At 37.1% G+C, this 25,037-nt stretch overlaps 1 protein-coding gene across 5 annotated transcripts in view; it reads right to left on the bottom strand.

Annotated features, from left to right (window-relative positions):
• The window catches only part of nav1a (neuron navigator 1a), a 257,779-nt gene that overhangs the window by 195,191 nt on the left and 37,551 nt on the right, over positions 1 to 25,037 (bottom strand). For all 5 annotated transcript variants that reach the window (XM_088639806.1, XM_088639807.1, XM_088639804.1 and 2 more), the window contains exons 3-4: positions 16,069 to 16,921; positions 13,551 to 13,639 (exon numbers count right to left, since the gene is read on the bottom strand). In XM_088639806.1, coding sequence (XP_088495932.1) covers positions 13,551 to 13,639; positions 16,069 to 16,889 — 910 coding nt within the window. In that variant the 5' untranslated portion in view covers positions 16,890 to 16,921. The remainder of the gene's footprint in view (positions 1 to 13,550; positions 13,640 to 16,068; positions 16,922 to 25,037) is intronic.

Consider the following 25,037-nt stretch of genomic DNA (forward strand, 5'->3'; position numbering starts at 1 on the left):
TCCAAGATCATAAATACATATTTTAAATAATCAATTAATCCACTTTTTGATCTCCCTGAGTATATTAAATGCTGCTAATTTCCCTGCCTCAAATTTTGAATGTATTGTGCACACATTCAGGATTATTCTAAAATGCAGATTTTTATACTTTGGTTCTGGTATGAAAAGAAAAAAATATTGAAAAGCGATAGATGAGACTTCTTTATTGACAATATTTTACTTAATGTATAACGTACAGTACTTGAAAATGTATTTAATATAAATTATATTTTTTCTGCTTTATCATGAAGAAATTTGATTAATATATTATTTTTGCTTGAGAAAGACAGACAAACTGCATGCTTATCTTCACAGCCACATTGAACAAATCACTCACTCTCCCAGCACATTTTAGGAACATTTAATTCATGTGAGATTTTTTCTACTCTGCAGAAAGCAACTGGAAAGATTAGAAATCCCCAAACTTGACAGAACAAGCCATGGACCACAGAGCTCAAAGTGGTGTGTGAGGTATGCATACTCTCATGATCTATCCAGCTAAGCTGGTGTGCCTGCCCCAATTTGAAAACATTAGGGTGTCGGTTAGATAGTTGGATTGAAATTCTATCATAAATGGTAAGAGTAATCAGTGACCTGGGAAATTTAGGGACTTGCCAGACCACAGACTCAACAAAGTCTACAACTCCACAGTTAAGAGTCCCATTTGGCAACCAATACTGCTCCTCAGAGTTTATTCATTTAAGTGACCTGCCTCCCCCCCCACCTCATCTGAAAATTAAATTCATAACTTCAGCCACCCACAGCACAAAGCACTGAGCACTAGGAGAAATGCATGTTTGCAGCAGCTCCATTTCTGCCTGTTGCCCCATGGACTGCTTTTTAAAGAGTATACAGATGCAGCCATTCAAAGTGCGCGGTACACACACGTACCGGAGGTAATTGGCTACGGCGTCGCGCATTGTGACGCACGATGACGCGCAGTACCTCGGTACGTGATTTGTTGATCGACAGGGGCACTCATGGTCCATTGGTCTGTCGTAGAAAGATTTACAGTAAACGTCTTTACTGTGCCTGTTGTAGTATTGAATATTTATATGGAATATTACCATTGAAGGGAAATCTTAGTACCTGAGCATAAAAAGAATAGGAGCATATTGTAACGCATGTGAAGGCCATAAACGATATTAATTTTGGAACTTAAACATACAGTATATGGCTGGTCTCGGTACTTTAAAGAAAACATTCACACCAGTATTCCATTTCTCCCTAAACATTTTAAGCATCGAAGTCCTTAACTAACGTGATACCGGAGTCAACAAGCATACTTTTAGAATTTGATTAAAAGGGAATATAATATGGAATCGCGTATCTAAAGAAATTAATAACGATATAATAATATTCATGTACCGGAACACAAGAATAGTACACGCTGTACATTGTCTGTTGATAATGTTTCTGTAGTGCTTTTTCAGCCCTCTGCATGTGACCTTGCCGGTGGCGCTGTGGGTTAGGTTCCTGACTCCCATGTCACATGGTCTGTGATCAAATCCCACTGTGGAGCCATAACTTTTTTTTAACAAACATTTCTTTGAAAAAATGAAACGTTTCCCTTGGTCAGAGATTAAATAAAACCTCACTCACACCAAACAAATTTATATTTCTAAATATCACAACATGATCGTATTTAAGTCATTTTAATAACAATGAATAGTCACCTTTGCGTTACAAAATAAACATTTATATTGATTTAAATCGCGTTTTGATTTAAATCGCAAACGCGTGTTTAAATATATGTTTTTTGATTCACAATCAGACAAATTCAACATAAATTGATATCTTTGTCTTCTAAGTATCTTAATAAACTTTCAGCATAGCTTTCTCCCCGTTTAGATTTATTTTTCTTGGGATCTTGGGATCAAACGTGGAAAGATTAGATTGTAATCATTTTTATTTTTTAAACACATTTTATAAAAGTGTAATCTATGCTAAAAAGTTGTACACCACCTGCTATAAAGATAAATATTGTAATACTTTCGGTTCGGATAGGACAGACACGAGAACTCAGACTTGCGGAGTTAAAGCAAGTTAAAGCCTTGATTTTATAAATCACCTTTAAAAGTGGAATCTCAAGCAAAGTAAATACCCCACACTGATTGTCATGCTAATAAAGCACCTTGAATTGAATTGAATTGAGGGAGAGAGGGGGGAGGGCGAGCGAGAGAGAGAGCCAGGACAGACATGCAAATAAGATACACTCCACAGACATTCACAACAGCGACATATCATAAAACGTTTGCACATATAGTTAAGTTATTACTTGGTTTTCAAAGTGCAATGAAATACAATATTGTTGTTGTTGCTGTTATTGTTGTTTTTATCCTGTAAAGCATTTTGAGAAGCCACCTTTAAAGGCGATATAAAAAAGCGCTGATTCTTATGGAATGTGTTCCGCCGGGGATTCAAAAAAAATATTTTTTTAATCGCGTATCTAAGGAAAATAGCAGTATAACTTTGTTCATGCACAAACAGTGGCATGTAACATTATTAATTTGGGTGTCTCCTCTTGCCAGAAAGCTCTAAATTGCATTTTGAGTGCGGTTTTTGACTTTTTCTAAATTGCAACCCATAAATAAAGCTGATACAGTTTAGACTTACTGTATTTTAAACTGCATTACAGCAGCACATTGGACAATGCAACGTAAATTGCAAAAATGCACTTGGAATCTGTCCAAGCCCTACTTTGTCAGGCATTTTCTTTTACTGCAACAGACATAAAAACTCTCTTGCTTTTAACAGAGCGTTTCATAATTTCTAACTACGAAAATTATTTAAACTGCGACACTTATCATTCATTCCATTCCATTCCATTATCAGTCTTCCATTTCTCCCTAAACATTTTAAGCATGAAAGTTTTATGAAACGGTACCCAAATGTGCGATTGCTGTATAGAATTAATTTTAATTTAAAAAAATTATTTAACACGAAAATTAAGCTGGAAATCTCGCCCCCTTCTACTTTGAAAATACCTGTGAAACTGGTTTAATTCGTCACAGCCAGCACTCCCGCAGAGAGGGGGGTTGTACTCGTTAATGTCTTAGCCGGAACACATCATTATATCTCATTTTGTATTTCTTTAAAAAAATCGTTTGCCCAGCCACTATTGCTGTTAGAGTTTTTATCCTGTAAAGCGCTTTGGGGAGCACAGCTTTCTCACCACTAAGATTACTTTTTGATACCATCCTTACACAAAGCAGAAACTTCTTATATTTTCCGATGACATACAAGTGGAAAGATAACAGATTTTAATCGTCGTTTTTCTGAACCAGGGAAAATCTGATCATGTTTCTCTATAACAATAATAAAAACTTTATTTTACATATCACCTTTAAAAGTGGCATCTCAAAACAATAAAGTAGATGTAAACCACAGATTACAAAATAAATACCCAGACAAAAGCAAACGCGTTTTTAATAAAATGCTTTTATTCATTCAGCAGAGAGAGAGCGTAAAACCTGGGCGTAACAGCTGTTCCTTTTTCTGATCACTCGCTCTCTGGATAAACGTCTCGCCTGTCCTGTTCTTTGTTTTCCTAATTTGCCGATTATGCCTGCTGCGATCCACTCCTACCCTCACACCTAAAGAAGACTATTTTGTCCATTGTGCAATTGACCCTTGTATGTGCTGTCCTTAAGGTGATATCACATAAAGGTGATATGTAAAATAATGTTTTTATTATTGTTATAGAGAAACATGATCAGATTTTCCCCGGTTCAGAAAAAAATATCTAAAGTACTAGTTTGTCACTAGTATACTTTTAATACAGTCTTTGCTGTGCTCTAGAGGATCCTTGTGATATTTCGAGCTCTGGTTGAATGATAAGTGTCGCAGTTTAAATAAATTTCGTAGTTGGCAATTATGAAACGCTCTGTTAAAAGCAAGGGAGTTTTTATGTCCGTTGCAGTTTTTTTTAAACTGAACTTGTTTGAATTGACTGAGCTACGTTCTGTACCACACAATGTCTGTTTTGTTTTTTGCTGTCCTTTGACAAAACAAGGCTCACCAGATAATGTGAATTGAAACCTGTTTTTCTAGCTTTTAAAGTCGTGCGATGTGTAAGCGGGAACACATCATTATATCTTACATATGAAAAATACATAATATAGCTCCCAAACAAACGCAAACGTGTTTTTAATAAGATGCTTTTATTCGTTCATAATCCGACAATTTCAGGAAGACTACTGGAGGTCTGGCCTTTTTTCTGGAAAACCATAACTCTGGTCTTGTCCAGATTGACTGTCAGCGCTCAGGTCTGACAGTGCTGCTCCAGCAGTGCCAGTTTCTGCCGCAGCCTCTGTTTTGTGGGCGACAGCAGGACCAGGTCGTCTGCAAAGAGCAGGAACTCGATTTCTGTAATTAATGCAGATCAGTAAATCAAGGGACAAAACAGTTATTGCGCCCGGCTCCTCAATGGGCTTTGACGTGCTAATGCGTTGGTTTAACAATCCGGGTGTGGCAATGTTTTTTATTATTGTTTTTATTATTATTATTTTATTAATGTTTTAAAGTACTGTATACTAGTTTGTCACTCTTCTCACCCCCTTTAAAAAAAAAGTTTATAATAATACGATCTATAGTTGAAATCTGAGCTTAAATATAAAGAAAAATAATTTTCAGAGAGCAATAACGCTGTGTTTATGTAGAAAAAGCGATTAGGTTTATGAGTAATCTAATTACTTATTTGTTTAAAATGCTATATAAAATAAAGTTTATTATTAATTTGCTGGACAGAGCGGTGAACATTATTATGGATAAGACAAAGATAACGATCCTGATCAGTTTAGAAATCTGTGTACGCTGTAAAGTTTTTACTTCTTAAACTTTTTTAAACTTTTAAAATACACGTTTCGAATAGAAAGAAATCATCTTCCTGGTACAGTATGTACAGTATAGCAAACCAGCACGTCTTTTTTCTCCAATCAGAGGGGTTAGACGCTGGGGTTAGATCCCCGGCGGAACACATTCCATAAGATTCAGCGCTTTTATATATCGCCTTTAAAGGTGGCTTCTCAAAATGCTTTACAGGATAAAAACAACAATAACAGCAACAACAACATTATATTTCATTGCACTTTGAAAACCAAGTACTAACTTAACTATATGTGCAAACGTTTTATGATATGTCACTGTTGTGAATGTTTGTGGAGTGTATCTTATTTGCATGTCTGTCCTGGCTCTCTCGCTCGCCCTCCCCCCTCTCTCCCTCAATTCAATTCAAGGTGCTTTATTAGCATGACAGATGGGTACAATCGGTGTGGGGTATTTACTTTGCTTTGAGATTCCACTTTTAAAGGTGATTTATAAAATCAAGGCTTTAACTTGCTTTAACTCCGCAATGTATTTAAAAAATAAAAATGATTACAATCTAATCTTTCCACGTTTGATCCCAAGATCCCAAGAAAAATAAATCTAAACGGGGAGAAAGCTATGCTGAAAGTTTATTAAGATACTTAGAAGACAAAGATATCAATTTATGTTGCATTTGTCTGATTGTGAATCAAAAAACATATTTAAACACGCGTTTGCGATTTAAATCAAAACGCGATTTAAATCAATATAAATGTTTATATTGTAACGCCTAGGTGACTATTCATTGTTATTAAAATGACTTAAATTCGATCATGTTGTGATATTTAGAAATATAAATTTGTTTGGTGCGAGTGAGGTTTTATTTAATCTCTGACCAAGGGAAACGTTTCATTTTTTCAAAGAAATGTTTGTTAAAAAAAAAGTCATGGTTTCACAGTGGGATTTGATCACAGACCATGTGACATGGGAGTCAGGAACCTAACCCACAGCGCCACCGGCAAGGTCACATGCAGAGGGCTGAAAAAGCACTACAGAAACATTATCAACAGACAATGTACAGCGTGTACTATTCTTGTGTTGCGGTACATGAATATAATTATATCGTTATTAATTTCTTTAGATACGCGATTCCATATTATATTCCCTTTTAATCAAATTCTAAAAGTATGCTTGTTGACTCCGGTATCACGTTAGTTAAAGACTTCGATGCTTAAAATGTTTAGGGAGAAATGGAATACTGGTGTGTATGTTTTCTTTAAAGTACCGAGACCAGCCATATACTGTATGTTTAAGTTCCAAAATTAATATTGTTTATGGCCTTCACACGCGTTGCAGTATGCTCCTATTCTTTTTATGCTCAGGCACTAAGATTTCCCTTCAGTGGTAAAATTCCATATAAATATTCAATACTTAAACGGGCACAGTTAAGACATTAAATATACATATACATACTGTATACAGTACAGTTTGCATACGGTAATATGTTTATGTTCCTAAATCAATCTATTTTATGAGCATGTGAAAGGCATGGTGAATCGATTCTCAAAAATTACTGTACTTTGCATGATTGGAAACAAACGCGTGATTGCGAAATGCTGTGGTGTTACTTTTACAAAGACGGTCAATGAAAAAAAGAATGTGGACCAGGGCAATACTTTGAGTTTACACTTACAGCTTGTCCAAGGTCATTCATTATTAATACTATTAGTAATATCTTCGTTAAAGACTTTGATGGCGACAGCTCAAACATGAGAGGTTGAGCTTTATTAGCTCTACCATGCGGAAATTCCGGATACTATTATTTTGCTTGCGGTATTATAGGAGAATTTACGGTAACTAGCGGTATTTACCGGTAACTCGCGGTAGACTGCTTACAGCGCACCGGAAAATAATGCGGTATCGCCCGCGCATTTTGAATGGCTGCATCTGTATCTCCTTTTCAATGAAGTCCAGTCAGAGCCTTTGGGCTAGCCTTGATTCCATTCAAAAATGGTTTCGCAGTAAAGGGATGAGTCAAAAGAGAAATCCAAAACAGAGCAAAAGTCCAAGGCTAGGCGATCCATCCGAGACAAACTATTTAAAAAAACAGAACCGGGTTGAAACTGGCAGGGGAAACGGGAACGGGAACAGGAACAGAAACTAAAAGCTTATCGGGGCCAGGCCCATCCAGGTCCCAGGCTTGCTTGATGTGGGAACCAATGCAGAGCCCGGAATATCGTCAGAGTCTGGCTTCTAAGGGGGAACTAAAAAGGGGCAGGAACAGGGAACAGGTGCGGGAGATGAAACTAACAAGGAAAGCATGGAGTGCCCTTAAGAGGAGAAGTTGCGATCATGAAAGAGTCAAACATTACAATAGCCCATGGTTGAGCCTTGTGCTTTCAGTTTTAGCCAAGCAAAAGAGTACTATTTGATGAACGTAGGACCTTTAAGAATCCCACAGATTCGAATCTGGTAAATTAGAAATTAAAGCACCCAAACCCATTAGTTCAAAATGGGATAGGATCCACAACCTTCAATTCACAAACCTAATTTTTGACATTCTTGAACGTGATAAAATACTAAAAAGAAAAAATCATTTTTTTTCATTTAACAGTTTTAGTTATTCATGAAACATTTGACAAAAAATGGTAAACTCATTCAATGAAAATGTCTTAAATCTTGGTTATGTTTGATAGCTTGATGCTTAACTATGTTTATTTGGTCTGGTGCTTTCCTTTGCTGGTGGTGAGTTCCTTCACATCTAGTAACTGAATCAAGAGTACTAGTGAGCTTTGTAAAATTAATAATGTCCATAATGATATTGAACTATTTTTTAAAAACATATCTACTCATCTCATATAATCTCCTCTGACCCACTTATTTAATCTCTTTAATACAGCCATCCATTTTATAACTGCTTTATCCAAGGTTGCAGAGCCAATCCTGACAAGCAACAGGTCCTGACAGGACACGCACAGACACAAACCTACTACTTTGTCCAAAGCACCTGGATGAAACCCACATGAATACAGGGAGAACATACAAACTGTACACAGATAGCATACTAGGCATTGAACCGAAGACCCCAGCGCTGCAAGGCAGCAATGCTAAGCACTGCGCTTTCCAGTCTTTTCCTCATTTTCCTCCAAAAGCACTACAATTCCAGCAGACTTGAAGCCTACCTTGTTCTGCTTCTGTCCAAGAAAGAAGGGCTGATAAGTTAGATCCTGACTGCTGTTGACCTACAGTACAGTACATCAATTTTATTTTACTTTTAAGATCATAGAATGTTAACAAACAATTAAGTTTATCTTACAATACTGTAAAAGATGTATAAGAATGATTTCTAACCTCTTCCACTTCCTAAAGAAGCACAATGTGATAGGAGGATATTTTATCCTGGGCTTTTTTCTAGCTATATTACTATTGCTTAGGCACTAGGCAATTCTCATACAGATTCATACCTCTACAACAATGAACCACATGCTGCTAATCCATATACAGCGCCCTCCAGTTATTGGCATCCTTGATAAAGATGAGCAAAAAAGGTTATGAAAACACGTCTTTGTTGTTTATCAGCTTGATCTTACACTGAAAATAGGAGAGAAATCTAACCTCAGTTAGGTAAAATTATTCAAAGGAAAATAGCCTTTTAAAAAAATAAAACATTTTTCTCTAAAACACAGGTACATTTAAGACAGCACTGATGCTCGGTTGCAAAAAAAAAATTACAATTTTGTACAATCAGTTTAAGGCAACAAAACTTTGATATATCATTAGTGCTCACCTAATGATACCAATTAGAATTAGTTTATATCAGATTTTAATCTATCTGATGACAATGTCAACAGGTAAAATTATAGAAAGTGCCTCATTCCTTGTGACCGGTCTGTGCCAGCAAGTCTTTGTTGTTAAAATCTTTACCTTTGGTTATCACTTGCATTGGTTATCAAATGTAGCACACATCTGTTACCCCAAGGCATGATCTCAGTTGGATCCTGTACTAAAGCGTCATTTATTTTTATCAACTTTTGTTAAAACAAAAAAAAATAAAAACAATGTCTCTGGTTACTGGATGATTTATTCAAAAGGTTTTTCAAAAAGCATGATTGCTTTTTTGTTGGTAGCAAGATGAGTGAAAAAACAACTACAGAAACTCTTGAAGGACTACAAATACCTCTTGTTACAATTCAATAAATCAGTTAACATGACTGACATACTGTAGCCCAGCTGATTGTTTAAGTGCACATTGTTTATTAGGCGTTAATAAGATAGGGTATTCTCATCCACTCACACTTCAAAGAAAGTAAAGGTGGTGAGGATATGTACAACTAATTCACAATGTATTAGCTGGGGAAAAAAACACAGTCATCAAAATAGTTTCTTTCATAACTGATTGTGCAACTGTTATGCTTTGTGCAAATATGGGTGCTGTTGGGTTTTGCAGAAATAATTTCCCAATTTCATCTCTTTAAAAAACATTGCCACTATATATTCCACCAGCGAATTAAATTGTTAAAGATGGGTTTCTCCCACGTGAGGAAAATTGTAAAAATTGTAAAATTGATTTGAGAAAGAGGCCTTTAGCACTATGTGTTTAAATCCGTATTCAAGCACATTGAACCTGCCAAGAGTGAAATATCTCTCCAGGCTGATGTGAGGTGGTTAAGTGAAGTAAGGGTGCTACAAAGAATTCTAGATCTATTGCTTAAAATTGTCATCTTTCTAAAATTAGGAATGAGCTCTGCAGTGAGTTGTCAGAAAATGTGTGGTGGCAAGACTTCAGCTTCCTTACGGCATATCATTAAATATGATCTGTGAACTGCAGGGAAAGGACAGAAACTTTTCACATACTGTACTGTATAGACAGTACTGTGGATGCATTCAGACTGATGATGGATTTAAAGTGATTAAGGGATCGGAAAAAAATAGTGAAAAAATCAAAGAAAAAGAGTTGCAACCCAAAATACGTACACACCTGGACAAATTAACTGTGGAATCTGGAAATTCATTCCTTGAGTAGACATCTGTGGGTTGGCTACTAAATTCCATCTGGTGTTCGATTTACAAATCACTGAAGCTGATACTGAAATAATTACTGTGCAAGAATTATAAAGAGATGAAAGGTAAATCAATGGACCCACTTCTATAATTCTGTGTTTTAAAGGTGAAAGCTTACTTTAGTTCCACATTCCTTGGTGACACAGCATTCTCTCAAACGATAGTCAAAGTACTGTATAGCACATGATTCACAGTTACCCATCTACCAATAGCAGCCGTAACTTGTCAGATTTCAAGGCACTGACAGTTATTGTATAGCCATGAGTTACACACACACATATATACTGTTCACATTAAAATTGACAATTTATTTTACATTCATGGGGTAGATCTTGGCTTGTATTTAAATTCAAAATGTTTTCTACACATACACTACTTCAGATGTTTATCCTGCTTGTCTTGGACAACAATAATATGGTTTATTGAACTTATTAAACAGGACCTCCCATGAGCAGCTACAAACTTTAGAAAAATCATTGAATGTCATGTAATGGCCAAGGTTAAATGGGACTCATTCTGTTCAGCTAAAGAATAAAAATGATTTCCAACCCAGAAACAAAAGATAAAAATTATTAAAAGATTTTCTTCAAAGGCATTGCTTTTTTGCCAATATGAGACAAGTGCGAGAAAAGTACAAAACTAATAAAGAAACTTCAACAAAATCACACTGTCAACAGATAGACCCTTTTTTTAACAAACCAACTAAGTTTAATAAGGAAGTCACATGTGAGGATGTAGCCTCTCCCCAATCACACAGACGTGATCAATTATATCCCAGACTAAAGCAATTATTCCACCCTAGTCCAGTCCTGCTAATTGACGTGTACCATAATACCCATTTCCACTTAACATTCCCATACTCAGAAATACAGATGGGTGAATGCACACCTCTTTAAAACAGTGACATGGCTCTCTAACCCTTCTTCAACAGGTTTCACAAGGAAAAGTCAACATCCTGAGGTGAATCATGTGAGGGATACACCTCATAAAGTTGAACACATACAGTTGAACACACTGCAGACAAAGCTGAAGATTTTTCTGCTTGACCCTTGCACATGTTAACACTTACACATCCTGTTATGCTCTATTGTTATTTTAACTGCTCTTTTATTGTTGTCTTCTGAGTAACATCGGTTAAGCCTTTTTGGCCAGGTTTTCATTCTAAATTAATCTTTCTCAGCTGATTTGTCCTGTCACATATAACAGTATAACTCTTTTTATTTTGCTGCTATACAAAGTAATATTGACATTTTTAACTTAAATTTGCAAATGCACTGCTCATAAATGTGAGAACTAGCGTTTATGTAGTGTGGTAAAAAAAAGTAAATTCTCATCCATTCAAGCTGGATTTGTTTAAAAATGAGAATTACAATTAGTGGATATTTTTATTTCCTCCTAATTAGGTAATGCCAAATTGTTTATTACCTTGGATATACTGCTTGTAGCAGCCCAAGGCTGCTTAGTGCTTTTCTATGAAATGTGCATTTTCATACTATGAGACTTGCAGCACTTAAGCAGAGTTAGTGCTCAATTAGAGGAGTAATGCAGATCTCACTCATAATACTACAAGTTCATAGGCACCCAACAAGTCCAGGGGATGCTATTACATAGCAAGCTGAAAATCAATGTCTGAAACCCACCCCAACCCCGACTTCTAGCCTCTAAAATGTCAAAAGTCAAATTATTTGAAGGTGGGTGGGTCAGAGGCTTCAGCAAAGATTTCCCCTTCTCTCCTACTATACATTATGTGTGGTTTTGAGATTCGTAGCTGTTAACCAAGACGTACAGTACACAGTTTGCAATTTAAATTCAGGTGGTGTGATGAAAACTCCTAATAGATAAGCACTTTCTAAAGATTTTGTCCATAATGCAAATGTGCAATTTCTTCTGTCTTTCCTGGTACAATAAAAAGTGCTAGCAGTAAAGACTTAAAAATAATGTTAGAAATCTTAGCATTCTTTTATTTAGTTGAGCATAACTAAGCCGTAATCACTGGGGTCTGAATGCAGAAAAATGGCCAGGGAGATAAACTAACTACTGTACTCAGCTGCAACTGTGATGACCAGGCTCCAGAGCCAAGGAGAAAAGCCTAAATACCTACCTCAATCCAATGACTGCAAAAACTGTGAGAGAATGGTTACAGGTGTTGTGTGAGTGACTGAGACGCTGAAAGTTCTGGGGAGATAGGCAAGCAGGGGGGAAAAGAGGAGGCATATCATCTCCTGCAGTCTACTATCCTGAGATGGTATTTGAGTCTTGCATGCCTGAAACTTTGATACTTGCACTAGGACTTTGTGTGCAGGCTTGGCAGATGTGACTAAGGCATAGGACGCCGCAGTACAAAACTTATACTTAGGTGCAAGACCAAGATCTGAGACTGGACTGAGCTCCATGCTGTAAGCCAACTCCAGATGGGTAAGTTCAGCTGGGGCCAGCTGTTATTGCAAGCAGGTAGTGTAATGTGTAATGTTCCCAGAATCTGAAGACTTATTATAACTGGTTTACATTACTCTCTGAACACAGGCACATGGACAATTGTAGCTCCCACATGGAGAAATAAGAGAAAATAGGAGCTTAATTTAAATAGGAGGAGGTTTCCCACTTTTGCGGCAGCCAAGGAAGAGATTGAAAAGATTGGCTAGTATGCTTGCCTCTCGTCTGCCTTAATCTAGCATTCTGTTCTGTGCTTTTATTTCTACAGTAAATCTTTTGACCACAAGCATGTTTATGGTCACAACAGGATTCACAGACATTTAACATTATAATAACGTGTGGCATCAAATTGGAGCTCTACAAATTAAAACTTACTTATTTAATATTCTGCTAGAAATTCTTGAATGTTTTGTCTTTTTTAGATATATATTTCTTTGTTGGGTGTCCTGAATATTTTAGTGTCCTGCTGTTTTACTGGCTCTTCAATGAAAACCACATTCTAATCTGCTTGAAATGTCTTTATACTGTATGTTTTTTTTCCAGCATTGTAAAGAAAATGTATAAAAGAAGATCCTACAGAACCTCATTTATATTGTTGGTATATAACTTTATAGTAGTTCATGTGGGTACTGTAGCAGCATCAGCATGCGTAGGATGCAAAGGAACAAGTAATAGGTTTATTCACTCACACCTGAAGAAGGCTCCATGGCCAAAACGTTGTGTTTTCTTTCTTCTCTTTTCAGCATGGAATAAACCTATTACTTATAACTTTAGTAGTTTTTTTCAGCAGAGATCAATTGAACAAGTGTGTAGTGATGAACTGACTAATTTGAGTAATTTACTGAAGGACAAAATTATCTCTTAACATAATGCCTGTAATACATCAGTCTCAAAGGATACTTCATGTCTCATGAAAGACATAAAGTGTCTTATTTATATTATTAGTTGAAGCTGCTCTAATGCCTACTTGCATATGCAGATATTTTTATGACACTTTTTATTACTTTTACTAGGTCATTTCTCACTTTGTATTTAAGTATTTTTCTTACAAGATGTATTTTCTTGAACAGGAAAATTGGTTTTCATGCATGCATTTACTCAGATTCCATTAAAGTTCATAAAACAGTTCATTGACTTATGAAAACATGGGAGAATAAGAAATAAATCAAAAGAAGGACATGCAAAGTTCACTAATGGAAAATAACACTCACCTATGCTCGGGCAGGACAGCTCCATGGAGTCTGAGGAACAGTCACTAAAGTCCTCTAGTGAAGAAACATCATTGTCCTCAATCTGGAGCCTAAAATAATTAAGTCAATAATACCAGTTCTGTCTTAGTTATGTACACAGTTCCTATACAGAATTCTTATCCTGTGTTCAACAAGAGATCTTTTTGTGATCTTACTGTATAGTACAGTATGTCACTATCAAAACATTTCTTCTCTGTGTGTTTTTTCTTAATTTAACCTTTTCATTTTATTGAATTTTAATTAAATATAAAGGAAAGATTCTGATCATTATAATTACATAAGTTAGAGTTTTACATACAGTATAACTTTTTGAGGTAGGTTTACTAGATTTTTAAACAACTTAGCTCAAGAGGTGTGGGAGTCTAGAGCTACCGTATATACTGTAGTTGTCAAAGATGATTCCCTACTCACTTCAACAAACAACTGGAAGAGATTCCCAGATCGATAAGCTACTAGTACCCTAGGTGTGGTTAGGTGTGGACAATCCCCTGGGTTGTTCAAATCTATACCCTCATATTATCTGGTTATATTATGATGTCAAGTTAATATATATGTACAGCATATTAAAATGTATGCAGTATAATATCTATGTTATAATATATTGAGTATCTCAATCTCTTCTGTTCTAGAATAAAATGATTCAGTTCCCTCAATCTATTCATGCCACCTGAAATCAGGAATCATTTCTGTTGCTCTTCTATATCTGTAATATCTTTTAGATGATATGGTGATTCAAAAGTGAACACAGGATTCTGAATGAGGTCTTACAAGTACTGTACATTTGAGATCTTAAGCATAACTTCCCTGGATTTAAATTCCAAACTTTTTACTATATACCCGAGCATTTTCCTTTTTGAAGAATTCTAGCAAGTTCATTAGAAAACACCCTTACTTTCTTAAATCCATGTTGTCTGTCTCTTAAAATCTCAGTGTTTTCCAAGTATTTAGTTAGCTCCATCTACTGTACAGTATCATTTAAGAAATGTAGGACAATCTACCAATCTTCTTCTTTTAAGTAGAGTTTAAGTATTCTAGCTACGTGTCTATGAATAACATCTCTGATAATGTTCCTTGACATATGGCCTCGAACTTGTTTTTCTTGTAGAAACAGGAATTTTTCAAATTATTTACTGCGTAATAAATGAGAATAAGAGAAAAAATACAGCTTTTCTCTCTAGCCATGTCAAGGCACTCTTCCAAAGCCAGTCCAATGATTCATTCAGTGAGCCTAATTCATTTAGCCATCAGAGCAGATTAATGACACTGAGATGGCAGGAAACCAGGTGTTTGCACAAATACAGTTTAATTTATACTATCTCTATCAAAATAAAAGGAGGCAAGCAATTGAAAAAAATGCTGTAGAGAAACAGAAGAGAGTCTGAAGTAAAAGAGAAATCAAGAGACAGTACAGAAGCATTAAAGGGGAACTCCAGTCCCATTTCCTCAGACCAGTTATTAAATCTCGGTAATAAAATAAATTAATTGATGGTATAGAAATATTTTACCAATTCCAAATCAAGCACAAAATCATGAACTTTGTGAAAGTACTGTAAGTCACCATGTTGTTGCAAACCCCTGGTCTTGCCATGGGAGTGAGGAAGAGCGAGAGCTCCCACAAATTGCAACGTGAAGCGGCCCTTCCTGCTCACTAGTCACTGTAATGACTAATGTGATATATGAGTGAATAAGTACAGGCTGTGCAATAGACATTTTACCATAGATGTTAAAACGTGATCTGCATGCACAGTTAACAAATAAGTAGTATTTATTAGCAAAACCATTTGGAAATCCAGAGCAGTATTACTATTGGTTTACCTGTAAAAGAGATGTATTTACAAACTTGCTTTGTTACAATTTAATAAGCCAGCTTCACTTCACTGTTTTGTTGCCTCTTTCTGAATTGCAGAAAATGGAGCTGTGTGGTATGGAACTTTTGTCTGTTTTGTGATGTAACATGGAGGTTTTACAAGTTACTGTATACATTTTACTTTTATTGTGGTATGAAATGCATGAATCAATGCTGATTCTTTCGAAGGACAAAATATAAATATAGTGTTTCAGTTCCTCTTTAAGAGTAGCAATAAAGAGGGAAACCACTGAAAGAAAGAAGAGAAAATGTGTGAAACATATGTTACTAAGGATTTTGAAGTGCCTTCAGTAATGGAGATGCAGAATTACTACTGTCTATAGACAGATTTATGAAAAACACATGGATATGACAGGCCATTAGGGACAAAGATATGAGTTAATTCCATAAATTCCATAAACTCATAACACTTCAAAAGCAGGCACATTATGCTACAGTATATATAAGCCAGATGAGATGCATTTAGTGTCTGACTAGGGTCTTACTACTGCTTGCTCAAGTGACCACTTGTAAACATGCACAGGTGACCCACAAATGGCTTTTGAAGGCAGTCTCAATGTCTGAAAAATACCATTTAGTGTTGTTTTAGGAAATAGAAAGCTGAGCACTTACCTGTACCTGAAAGGTGCCACTGCAGCCATATTGACTTGTGATGGCTGGTTCCCTTTGGGTAACATTATAGCACTGTCTCCCTGAACACTCACGGAAGGGGATACAGGTTGCTCTTGTTTAGTCGGAGAAGAGTCTTCTGGAGTGCCCATTTCTTCATCAGAGAAACTCCCCAACCCACCAGGGACGCTGAAATCTAGATGGCCTTTATCTGTCCTAATGCTGTTCGTTCTAGTAGGAGCTAAATTGGGCAGCAAATTGTCATTGCTGAATGTGGCAGGCACCCTCTCTTTGGCTGTGCATGGGGAAAGAGCACTGTCTTCCCTGGTGCAGCTTTTGTTCTCTTGCAAATCCTCATTGGCATTTTGCAAAAATCCTGAATTGCCCTGTTGTGTGACTTTGTTTCTGTTCTGCTTCTGATCCCTGAAAGCACCAAAAGCTAGGGAGCTCTTGTTGACGTCCAATGTGTCTTTTGACCTGGGGGCCTCCTTTCTTGAGATCCGAGGGCTGCTGAATGCAGATCTCGTCCCATTGTCTCTTTCAGAAGCATAGGAAGCCTTAGATGAACTACAAGCTCTGGACATGCCAGTGTTCTGGAACAGAAGCTGATTCCTTTCCCAGGATCTGAGAGTACTTCCTCTTAGCAATTCTTTGGAGGATGTTGTACCCTTGGCACTCACTGGCAACTGTTTCATTTGCCTTGTCCCTCCAGTCCCTTGGTTTTTGTCCACCGGCTTGGATGAGGTAATTAAGCTCTGAGGCAGAGGAATACCTGAGCCCTGCTGTGTCCTTGGAGCAATCTTTAGGTTGACACTTCCACTCATGGTTGCGGACTTCAGGTCCTGGCAAGATGTTTCTAAAGGAGACATTCAGAAAACTCATGTCCAAGTGCATTTGTTTTAGAAAAACAGGATCAGAAAGTATATCCATAACTTTACTTGAGTCTCTCACACAAAAATAATACCAAAAACAACTGATTCTGCAAAAAAAATACAATTTTAGTTATGTTTACTTTTCATGAAACTCAAAGCACAGATGTACAGTATTTTAATTTTATATATGCAAATAATTTGGTTTAAGCACAAAGAATGATTTTTGAAATCTTTTCTCACTTTAATGAAATAATCACAAACATAAAGACATTCATAACAGAAAAGATCTGTTAAATAATGGACAAAAATACATGAGAAGACACCCTGAAAATATTTACATTTGTCTCTTGAGTGTGCTACCAAACACAGTTTCGGTGTTAAACACCCTTCCATATCAAAGCATTTAACTCTTGGAGGATTCCAGAGATTTTGCAGGGGAGCAGGAACAAGATGACGTCTGTTAGTGGTCACCACAATCAGCTCTAATCATGTTGCAGTTAAAAAGTTTAAACTCAAACACATCACTTAAGTCAAGCTTGGCTGCTGTGAGCACAAATGTTTTTTTGTGTGTGTGTGTGTGTGTGTGTGTGTGTGTGTGTGTGTGTGTGTGTGTGTGTGTGTGTGTGTGTGTCCGTCCCCTTTGACTGATCTCCTGTTATGAATCTTCTGCTTCCGCCTCTTGACCTCGCCTTCTGGATTTTGTTTTTTGAATTCTTTTTGAATATCTCCCGTCACCGGACCCTCTGCCTCCCTAATCGACCCAGCCTTTGGATTTTGTCTTTTGGATTGTCCCTTTGCTACTCTGCGTCCTGTGGGATTCCGGTCACGCATAAGAATCCTCCTATTCCACGTATTGATTCCGTGACAACAGTATTTTTCAAAGGACATGTGAGAAACAGATAAATATGAATAAGATCTAACATTATAATAATAAATTGATTTTCTTATAAATCACCTGTCTGCAGCCTTCTAAATCTGATAGACAAAAATAGCTGAATGGCCTTAGCAAACTTTACCTAAATATGTTGGTTCATTAAAGAAATACAGGATGTTGTTACTAGGAAAAAACATCAGGCAATCAATTGAAATATTATTTTATCATCTGCAGTTATAGCAAAGATAAGACAAGTTTTATCCCTTATTCAGGCATTTCAAATTACATTAAAGGTAATGAAAATTTCTATATGAAGTGACAGACCCCTGAGTTTGGCATAACCAGGCATTACACAAGCTTAGGTAACTGCAGGCAGATCTCAAACCATCTTTAAAAGTGGGGATATAAATAGGATTTTCCGCTTTGCATTAGTGTTGGGGGTAATCTGTAATGTCTCATACTAGTCTTGTGTTAGGGGGCATGTGTTACCCTGTGATTGAAATGTCAAACAGATTTCATGAAGATTAATTTGGGCATTATGGCTATTTAACAATAGTAGCTTTTGGGGAAAAGCACAGAAGTGGAATGCATGGGATTTAGATAGTGGAGAAGGTTGTTGGCAGGGCCGCAGTGCTAAAGAAGTGGATTAAGAAACAACAATTGGAACAATGTTCCACATAAATGGCTAGATGGACTGAAAGGCCTTCTCTTGTTTGCAGCTGTTCTCAATGTGTCAAATAATCTACTTTTCAGGTTAATCTAGTTTCTATTTAATAAGTTGTCAGGACACCTTAAATTACAGTACTTCTTAAATGTAAATCTTATATTTAATAAAATATACTTGTATATCTTATATATCACATGGATTATTTTCACAGAAACATTGAAATGCCAGCATCACCCCAGTAATTAGGAGGTAACCAGATTAGACATATCCAGTTCAATTCTCCTTAAGAATACCTCAACTGCAGCATCTTAAAAAAAATAAAATATTAAAATACCTTCAGACATTTCCATATCTTACTGGGGGAATAAATAAATATTCATATCTGAACAAAAAACTTGCTCCTTAGAAATAGTGTTGGGTTGTTGTGGGAGGAAGGAGGAATAAAGTTCAAAATTTATATTTGAAAAATTTCATAAACTTGAGTGAAATATATACAGTGTGAAACACATTAATGTAAATAATTTTTAAAATTCTAGAATTGTAACAATGCTTCTTTGCTACACTCTTGATGACACATGAGGAACTATAGTATAGCATAGTGAGTTCAAATGTAGATTACTGTAAGACAAAACATCATATTACTGTCACAGATGTTGGAAGGGATGAACCATGGGATGACAGGAGAGCGAAGACCCTATGCGTGGCGACGAGACGGGGGTTAGCCCGGGCTCAGCTGTTCAGGAAATGCCGTATAGAAACATATGCCCTCAGGTAGCGGATGTGGGGCAACCCATGTGCTATGCGGGTTACAGGACATCTGAACGTCAATGCTGAGCGAAGGCAGAATGAAAGACCCGGAAATATATAGCCCCAGAGAGAGAGAAACACTGGAAGGACAGCAAAGAACCGGAAATGAGAGATAGGACAGAAAAGAAGCAATTACTAGTTTTCATTGGAAAATAAAAAATAAATACATTTCTTACATATCAATTGAAGGACTTATCATCCATTAAGACAGGTAGCAATACATTCAGCAAGTTCTGAGAAAAACATATCCTCACTGTGTCTGCTGATTTGTTTCACATTAAGGTGCGTTTCTTGAGGGTCACAAGAATCATACAGTACATGATGTTCTAACACGATTTCAAATCACTCCTGTTGGTTGAGATTTTTTTCTTTAGACTAGAAAGCCTTTTTAGGACCTAATAAGGACTTCAACCCTGTCAGTATAATATGTTTAACATAGCATGTGAGTGAAGAGATGGTAAAAACTGACATTCTTTTTTATTACTCTCTACCAAAGGAGGGTACCTCTTACTGTGGATTGTATCATGTTGTGATGCTGTACTACACCAGGCCTTTTTTGTTGTGCTAGTCAATGGAAGACTGAGTCAATCACTGTGACTCTTCCATGCAACACCATTTGTTTTCAGAATGAAGTTGTCTTTGGCTATACACAATGTTCTCAATCAAGAGAGGAATTGCACTGAATAGATATTATAATTAGAAATGTACAAACGTGCACTCTTAACAGTCATACCTTACTACTGCATGTTCAAAGAAATCATTTTTTAAAGGAGCTAATTAATTTGCTTATCATTGCTTTCTCTGACTTAATGATATGTAAAGATGTATATGTTTATTTCAGAAAAACACAAGTCTTTTAGATATATGTATTTTTTTAATTGGTGTCAGGATAATTTGTTGTTTTTAAACATAAAACAAAATAAATTAATTATTGATTTTAGAAAAACAGTTCTATTCCTGAGACCCCTCCAGCTAATTGATACACTAAATGAGCACCTTACCACTATTATCAATTGTAAATTGACTTCAATAGGCAGATCAAAGGTTGCCAGCAGCCATGTCACCCTGCAACTTACAATTGGCAGCCCACTGAAGCTAATAATAATAATAAAAATAATAATAATTGCTTACACTTATATAGCGCTTTTCTGGACACTCCACTCAAAGCGCTTTACAGGTAATGGGGACTCCCCTCCACCACTACCAATGTGCAGCATCCACCTGGATGATGCGACGGCAGCCATAGTGCGCCAGAACGCTCACCACACATCAGCTATCAGTGGGGAGGAGAGCAGAGTAATGTAGCCAATTCATAGAAGGGGATTATTAGGAGGCCATGATTGGTAAGGGCCAATTGGAAATTTGGCCAGGACACCGGGGTTACACCCCTACTCTTTTCGAGAAGCGCCCTGGGATTTTTAATGACCACAGAGAGTCAGGACCTCGGTTTTACGTCTCATCCGAAGGACGGCGCCTGTTTACAGTATAGTGTCCCCATCACTATACTGGGGCATTAGGACCCACATGGACCACAGGGTGAGCGCCCCCTGCTGGCCCCACTAACACCTCTTCCAGCAGCAACCTTAGTTTTTCCCAGGAGGTCTCCCATCCAGGTACTGACCAGGCTCACACCTGCTTAGCTTCAGTGGGTTGCCAGTTGTGAGTTGCAGGGTGATATGGCTACTTAAGAAGCTAAGCAGGTGGGAGCCTGGTCAGACCTCCTGGGAAAAACTAAGGTTGCTGCTGGAAGAGGTGTTAGTGGGGCCAGCAGGGGGCACTCACCTTGCTGTCCATGTGGGTCCTAATGCCCCAGTATAGTAACGGGGACACTATACTGTAAACAAGCGCCCTCTTTCTGATGCGACGTAAAACTGAGGACCTGACTCTCTGTGGTCATTAAAAATCCCAGGGTGTTTCTCGAAAAGAGTAGGGGTGTAACCCCAGCATCCTGGCCAAATTTCCTATGCCTCCTAATAATCCCCCTCTACGAATTGGCTACATTGCTTTGTTCTCCTCCCCCCCGACGGCAGGCCGACAAGCGGACCCTGCTGATGCAGGATTAATGCTAGGATGAGAAAGGCAGATCAAAGGTCGTGCTTCTTAAGGAAGTTAAGTAGTTTTAATGTACAAAACATAATGCTGACACTTTTTTATAAGGATTTTATTCAGTGCATTCTAACCTTTTGTATTCAGAGGTACTTGTCCTTGCAGAACAAAAATAAGTTGAACAAAGTGATCAGGATTGGCGGCAAAATAACTGGCGCATTCTTGGATTTAATAACATGTCTAATGGAGCAACATCTTTATTAATCTCTCACATAAAATCTTAGATGACCTGTCTCATCCACTCTAACATAGAATATATTCTCCTATGCTCTGGGAGAAGGTACCACATCCACATCCCCTTCTTCAACAGATTTCTTCAATTTATTTTAATAGGCCCCTCTTAATATATTGTATTCATACACATATTTACTGTACAGCACAGAACTGTCAACATTGATTTGATAAAATCACAAGTAAAAATAAAAAATTGGATTAAAAGAGATTTTGAAGTTTTAAAATCACTTCAAAACAGTAAATTCACAGGAAACATTCACAGCTTCTTTATGTGATGAGAAGAAACAATATAACATATTTAATCATTTAGCAGCTTTTATGCGTAGATTATGCCCAGGTTTGGTTACACTCTTTGAAGTCTCTGGGCTTAATAAATATAAATTACTCCAACCATAGAAAGGATAGCTCTCACCATGATGAAGCTCACTTGACCACCTAAATTTGACTCATGGTGAGTTGTAGATGGTAGGTAAATTGGTTTAGGATTGCTTTTAAGGACGATCACTGATTGTATTTTTTCAGTAAGTGCAGTTTTCTTATTATGAGTTAAACTCTCTAAAATATTGTCTGGGCAGAACATGAGAGTGCTTCATAAAGAAAGTGAATAAAAGAACTGAAAACTGTCCCTGTTTAGTGACCCAGTGGTTCAAAATTGAAATTTTGGAGTTCGGGTTAAATGTTAAACTATATTTAATCTGTTTTAATAACTTCTTGTTAATCTTATCAATCATTAGTGGAAATCACTATATACAGATTTACTGATACTGACTCTATGCATGACTATGTTCCAGAATCTTAGAATTGTATTACTCTCTTGGCTACTCTATAGCCTTTCTTTTGTTTCCTGTATAACATGAAGTATTTACCTTATTCCATGTAAATATGTAATGCTTTGTTTTGTTTAGTCTGTGACATACAAATTTCATCAATTTCCCTATGGGATTAATAAAGTCTTATCTATCTATCTATACTGTGAAAAGTTCACAGTATGTGTCAGTAGCATGCCTGGGTGTACTTCTATGTTGTTATCATATGGTGCTGACATCATTTATTCAGTAGACAACTTTGATGACCTTGGCTATTCACGGGAAAGTAGCTGTCCTGTCTGCCCATCCACTGTTCCTCCCGTGTGATGTCAGGCCAAGGACAGAAGGTCCAGCTGGTACAGTGGGGATCTCCTGTGAAATGTGAATTCTCACTCTTCCCTTTCTCTGTTGTTCCTTCAGTAGCATCTTTATATTCTATCTATATTTATATTCATATGTGTGATACGATTTTTCTGTGTACTGTTCTGTTCTAGTTTGTTCTTTGTGTGTCCGGACTGTGAGTAACTCTTGTATTGTATTGTATGTATTGTACTATTATTATATAATTCGTTACACTGTGTCTGAGTTGTCTGTGTTAAGCTGCTGTTGCACTGCAATTTCCCTCACGGGATCAATAAAGTATCTATCTTTATCTCACTCAGTAATTATTTCTTATTTTAAGATTGACTTTACTACAGATGACACTATCATTTAGTAACCATCACCAGCGCTATGCTCCTTTCTCGCTTTTATTTGTGGGCTCTTGCTCAGCTTCCTGTCTGCCATAGATTCTGCGTCTGGGATTTTCAACTGGGAGTGTGGAGTTTGGAAATGTTTTTTATATAAAATTCCACCATCAAAAATATTTTTATTTTAGATGTGGCTAAGTTTGGAATTGCCACTATCAAAGATTGGCTACATGAAACTCCATGTAAAGAAGAAAAAGAAGCACCAACACTTTGCTAAGAATCAGGAAGCTCAGGTAGCACTGTGGCATTTCATGTGGGAATGTTATTAAATGAAGAATACTCAAATGGAATTAGAAAGAAGTGTGTAGCCACTCAGAAGATGTGTAAAGATCTCTTTATTTTCCATATACAATTTCTTGTATTAGGAATTTGTCTTTTCACATACCCCAACTTGCTTCAAATGAGACACACAGACAGGGAGAGAAACTTGGGGTCAGAGCACAGGGTCAACCATTTACACAGTACCCCTGGGGTTAAGGACCTTGCTCAGGGGCCCAACAGTGTAGTAGGATTCCTCCTCCAACCACGGGATACAAACTGGCAACCTCCCAGCCACAGGCGCAGATCCTTAGCCACAGAGCCTCCAAGGTTTGCATTGATTGCTATGTACTGTAGTGGCAGTTGGTGACCTCTGACACTACATAGGTGCAAAGAGGGTGGACGTTAATGCATTGAAGGAGAGTCTTAATCTATGTGAGCAATAAGATTATAAAGAATACAATTTATTCTCTCATGTCTTTTAAAAACTCAGTAAAAAATCAGTAATTAAAAAAAAAAGATTTTCTAAACTACTTAACAACTGCCCCTTCATCAGAGGTAAAAAGGCAGGCACAGCATAACTGTAGAAATGTCATGCTGTGTCATACAGTGGGTCAGAAGGGTGATGTTACAATAGACTTACAGGTTTGGAAGGAAGTTATTCTGACTCCTCCCACCACCTGCATTCCCCTTTCTCTGAGGTGTGATTATTTCTGTTTTTTTCCTGTATTGCAAAAATAGCTATAATTATTATTAATAATAATAAACTTTATTTTATATAGCACCTTTAAAGGTGGCTTCTCACAGTGCTCTACAGATAGACAACAACAATAAAAAATATACAACATATGAATAATGACAATACACATTTAAAGGAGACAGTAGATGGTAGTACTAAATACAGTAGGAGCAGAGGGGTAAAGAACAGAACCAGTTAAGTAAAGGCTCTTCTAAAGAAGAAGTTTAGAGTTTAGAGAAGGTGACTTTCTGATATCCTTGGGGATAGAGTTTCAGAGCTTTGGGGCATAACAGGAGAAGGCCCTGTCACCCACAGAGTGAAGACAGGCTTGGGGGACAGATAGGAGACCAGAAGAGCAAAGGTTGCGAGGTGGTGAATAGAGCGATAGTAGCTCAGACAGGAACTGAGGTGCCAAGCCATGCAGAGCCTTATAGGTGAGCATGAGGATTTTGAAGTTGACACGAAACTTGATAGGAAGCCAGTACAGGGACTCCAGGATAGGACTAACATTATCACTTGCACTAGACCTGGTCAGGATTCTGCCTGCCGAATTTTGGACATACTGGAGTTTTTTCAATGTGGATTTAGAAATCCCAGCAAGTAGAGTGTTACAGTAGTCAATTTGGGAGAAGAAAAATGTGTTGATCAGCTTTTCAGCCACAGTGAAAACATGGGGTGTAGTCTAGCGATATTTCTGAGGTGAAAGAAAGATGTTTTGACAATGTGCTGCACATGTGGGTTGAATGTCAAGCCTGAATCAAATATCACCCCCACATTTTTCAATTTAAACTGAAGTTCAAGTACAGTGCCATGCACAGATAGGGTTACAGGATTGGCTTTACAAAGTTGATGGGCGGTGC

This window comes from Lepisosteus platostomus, chromosome 7, assembly GCF_059453375.1.
Source record: "Lepisosteus platostomus isolate fLepPlt1 chromosome 7, fLepPlt1.hap1, whole genome shotgun sequence".
Classification (NCBI taxonomy): Eukaryota; Metazoa; Chordata; class Actinopteri; order Semionotiformes; family Lepisosteidae; genus Lepisosteus; species Lepisosteus platostomus.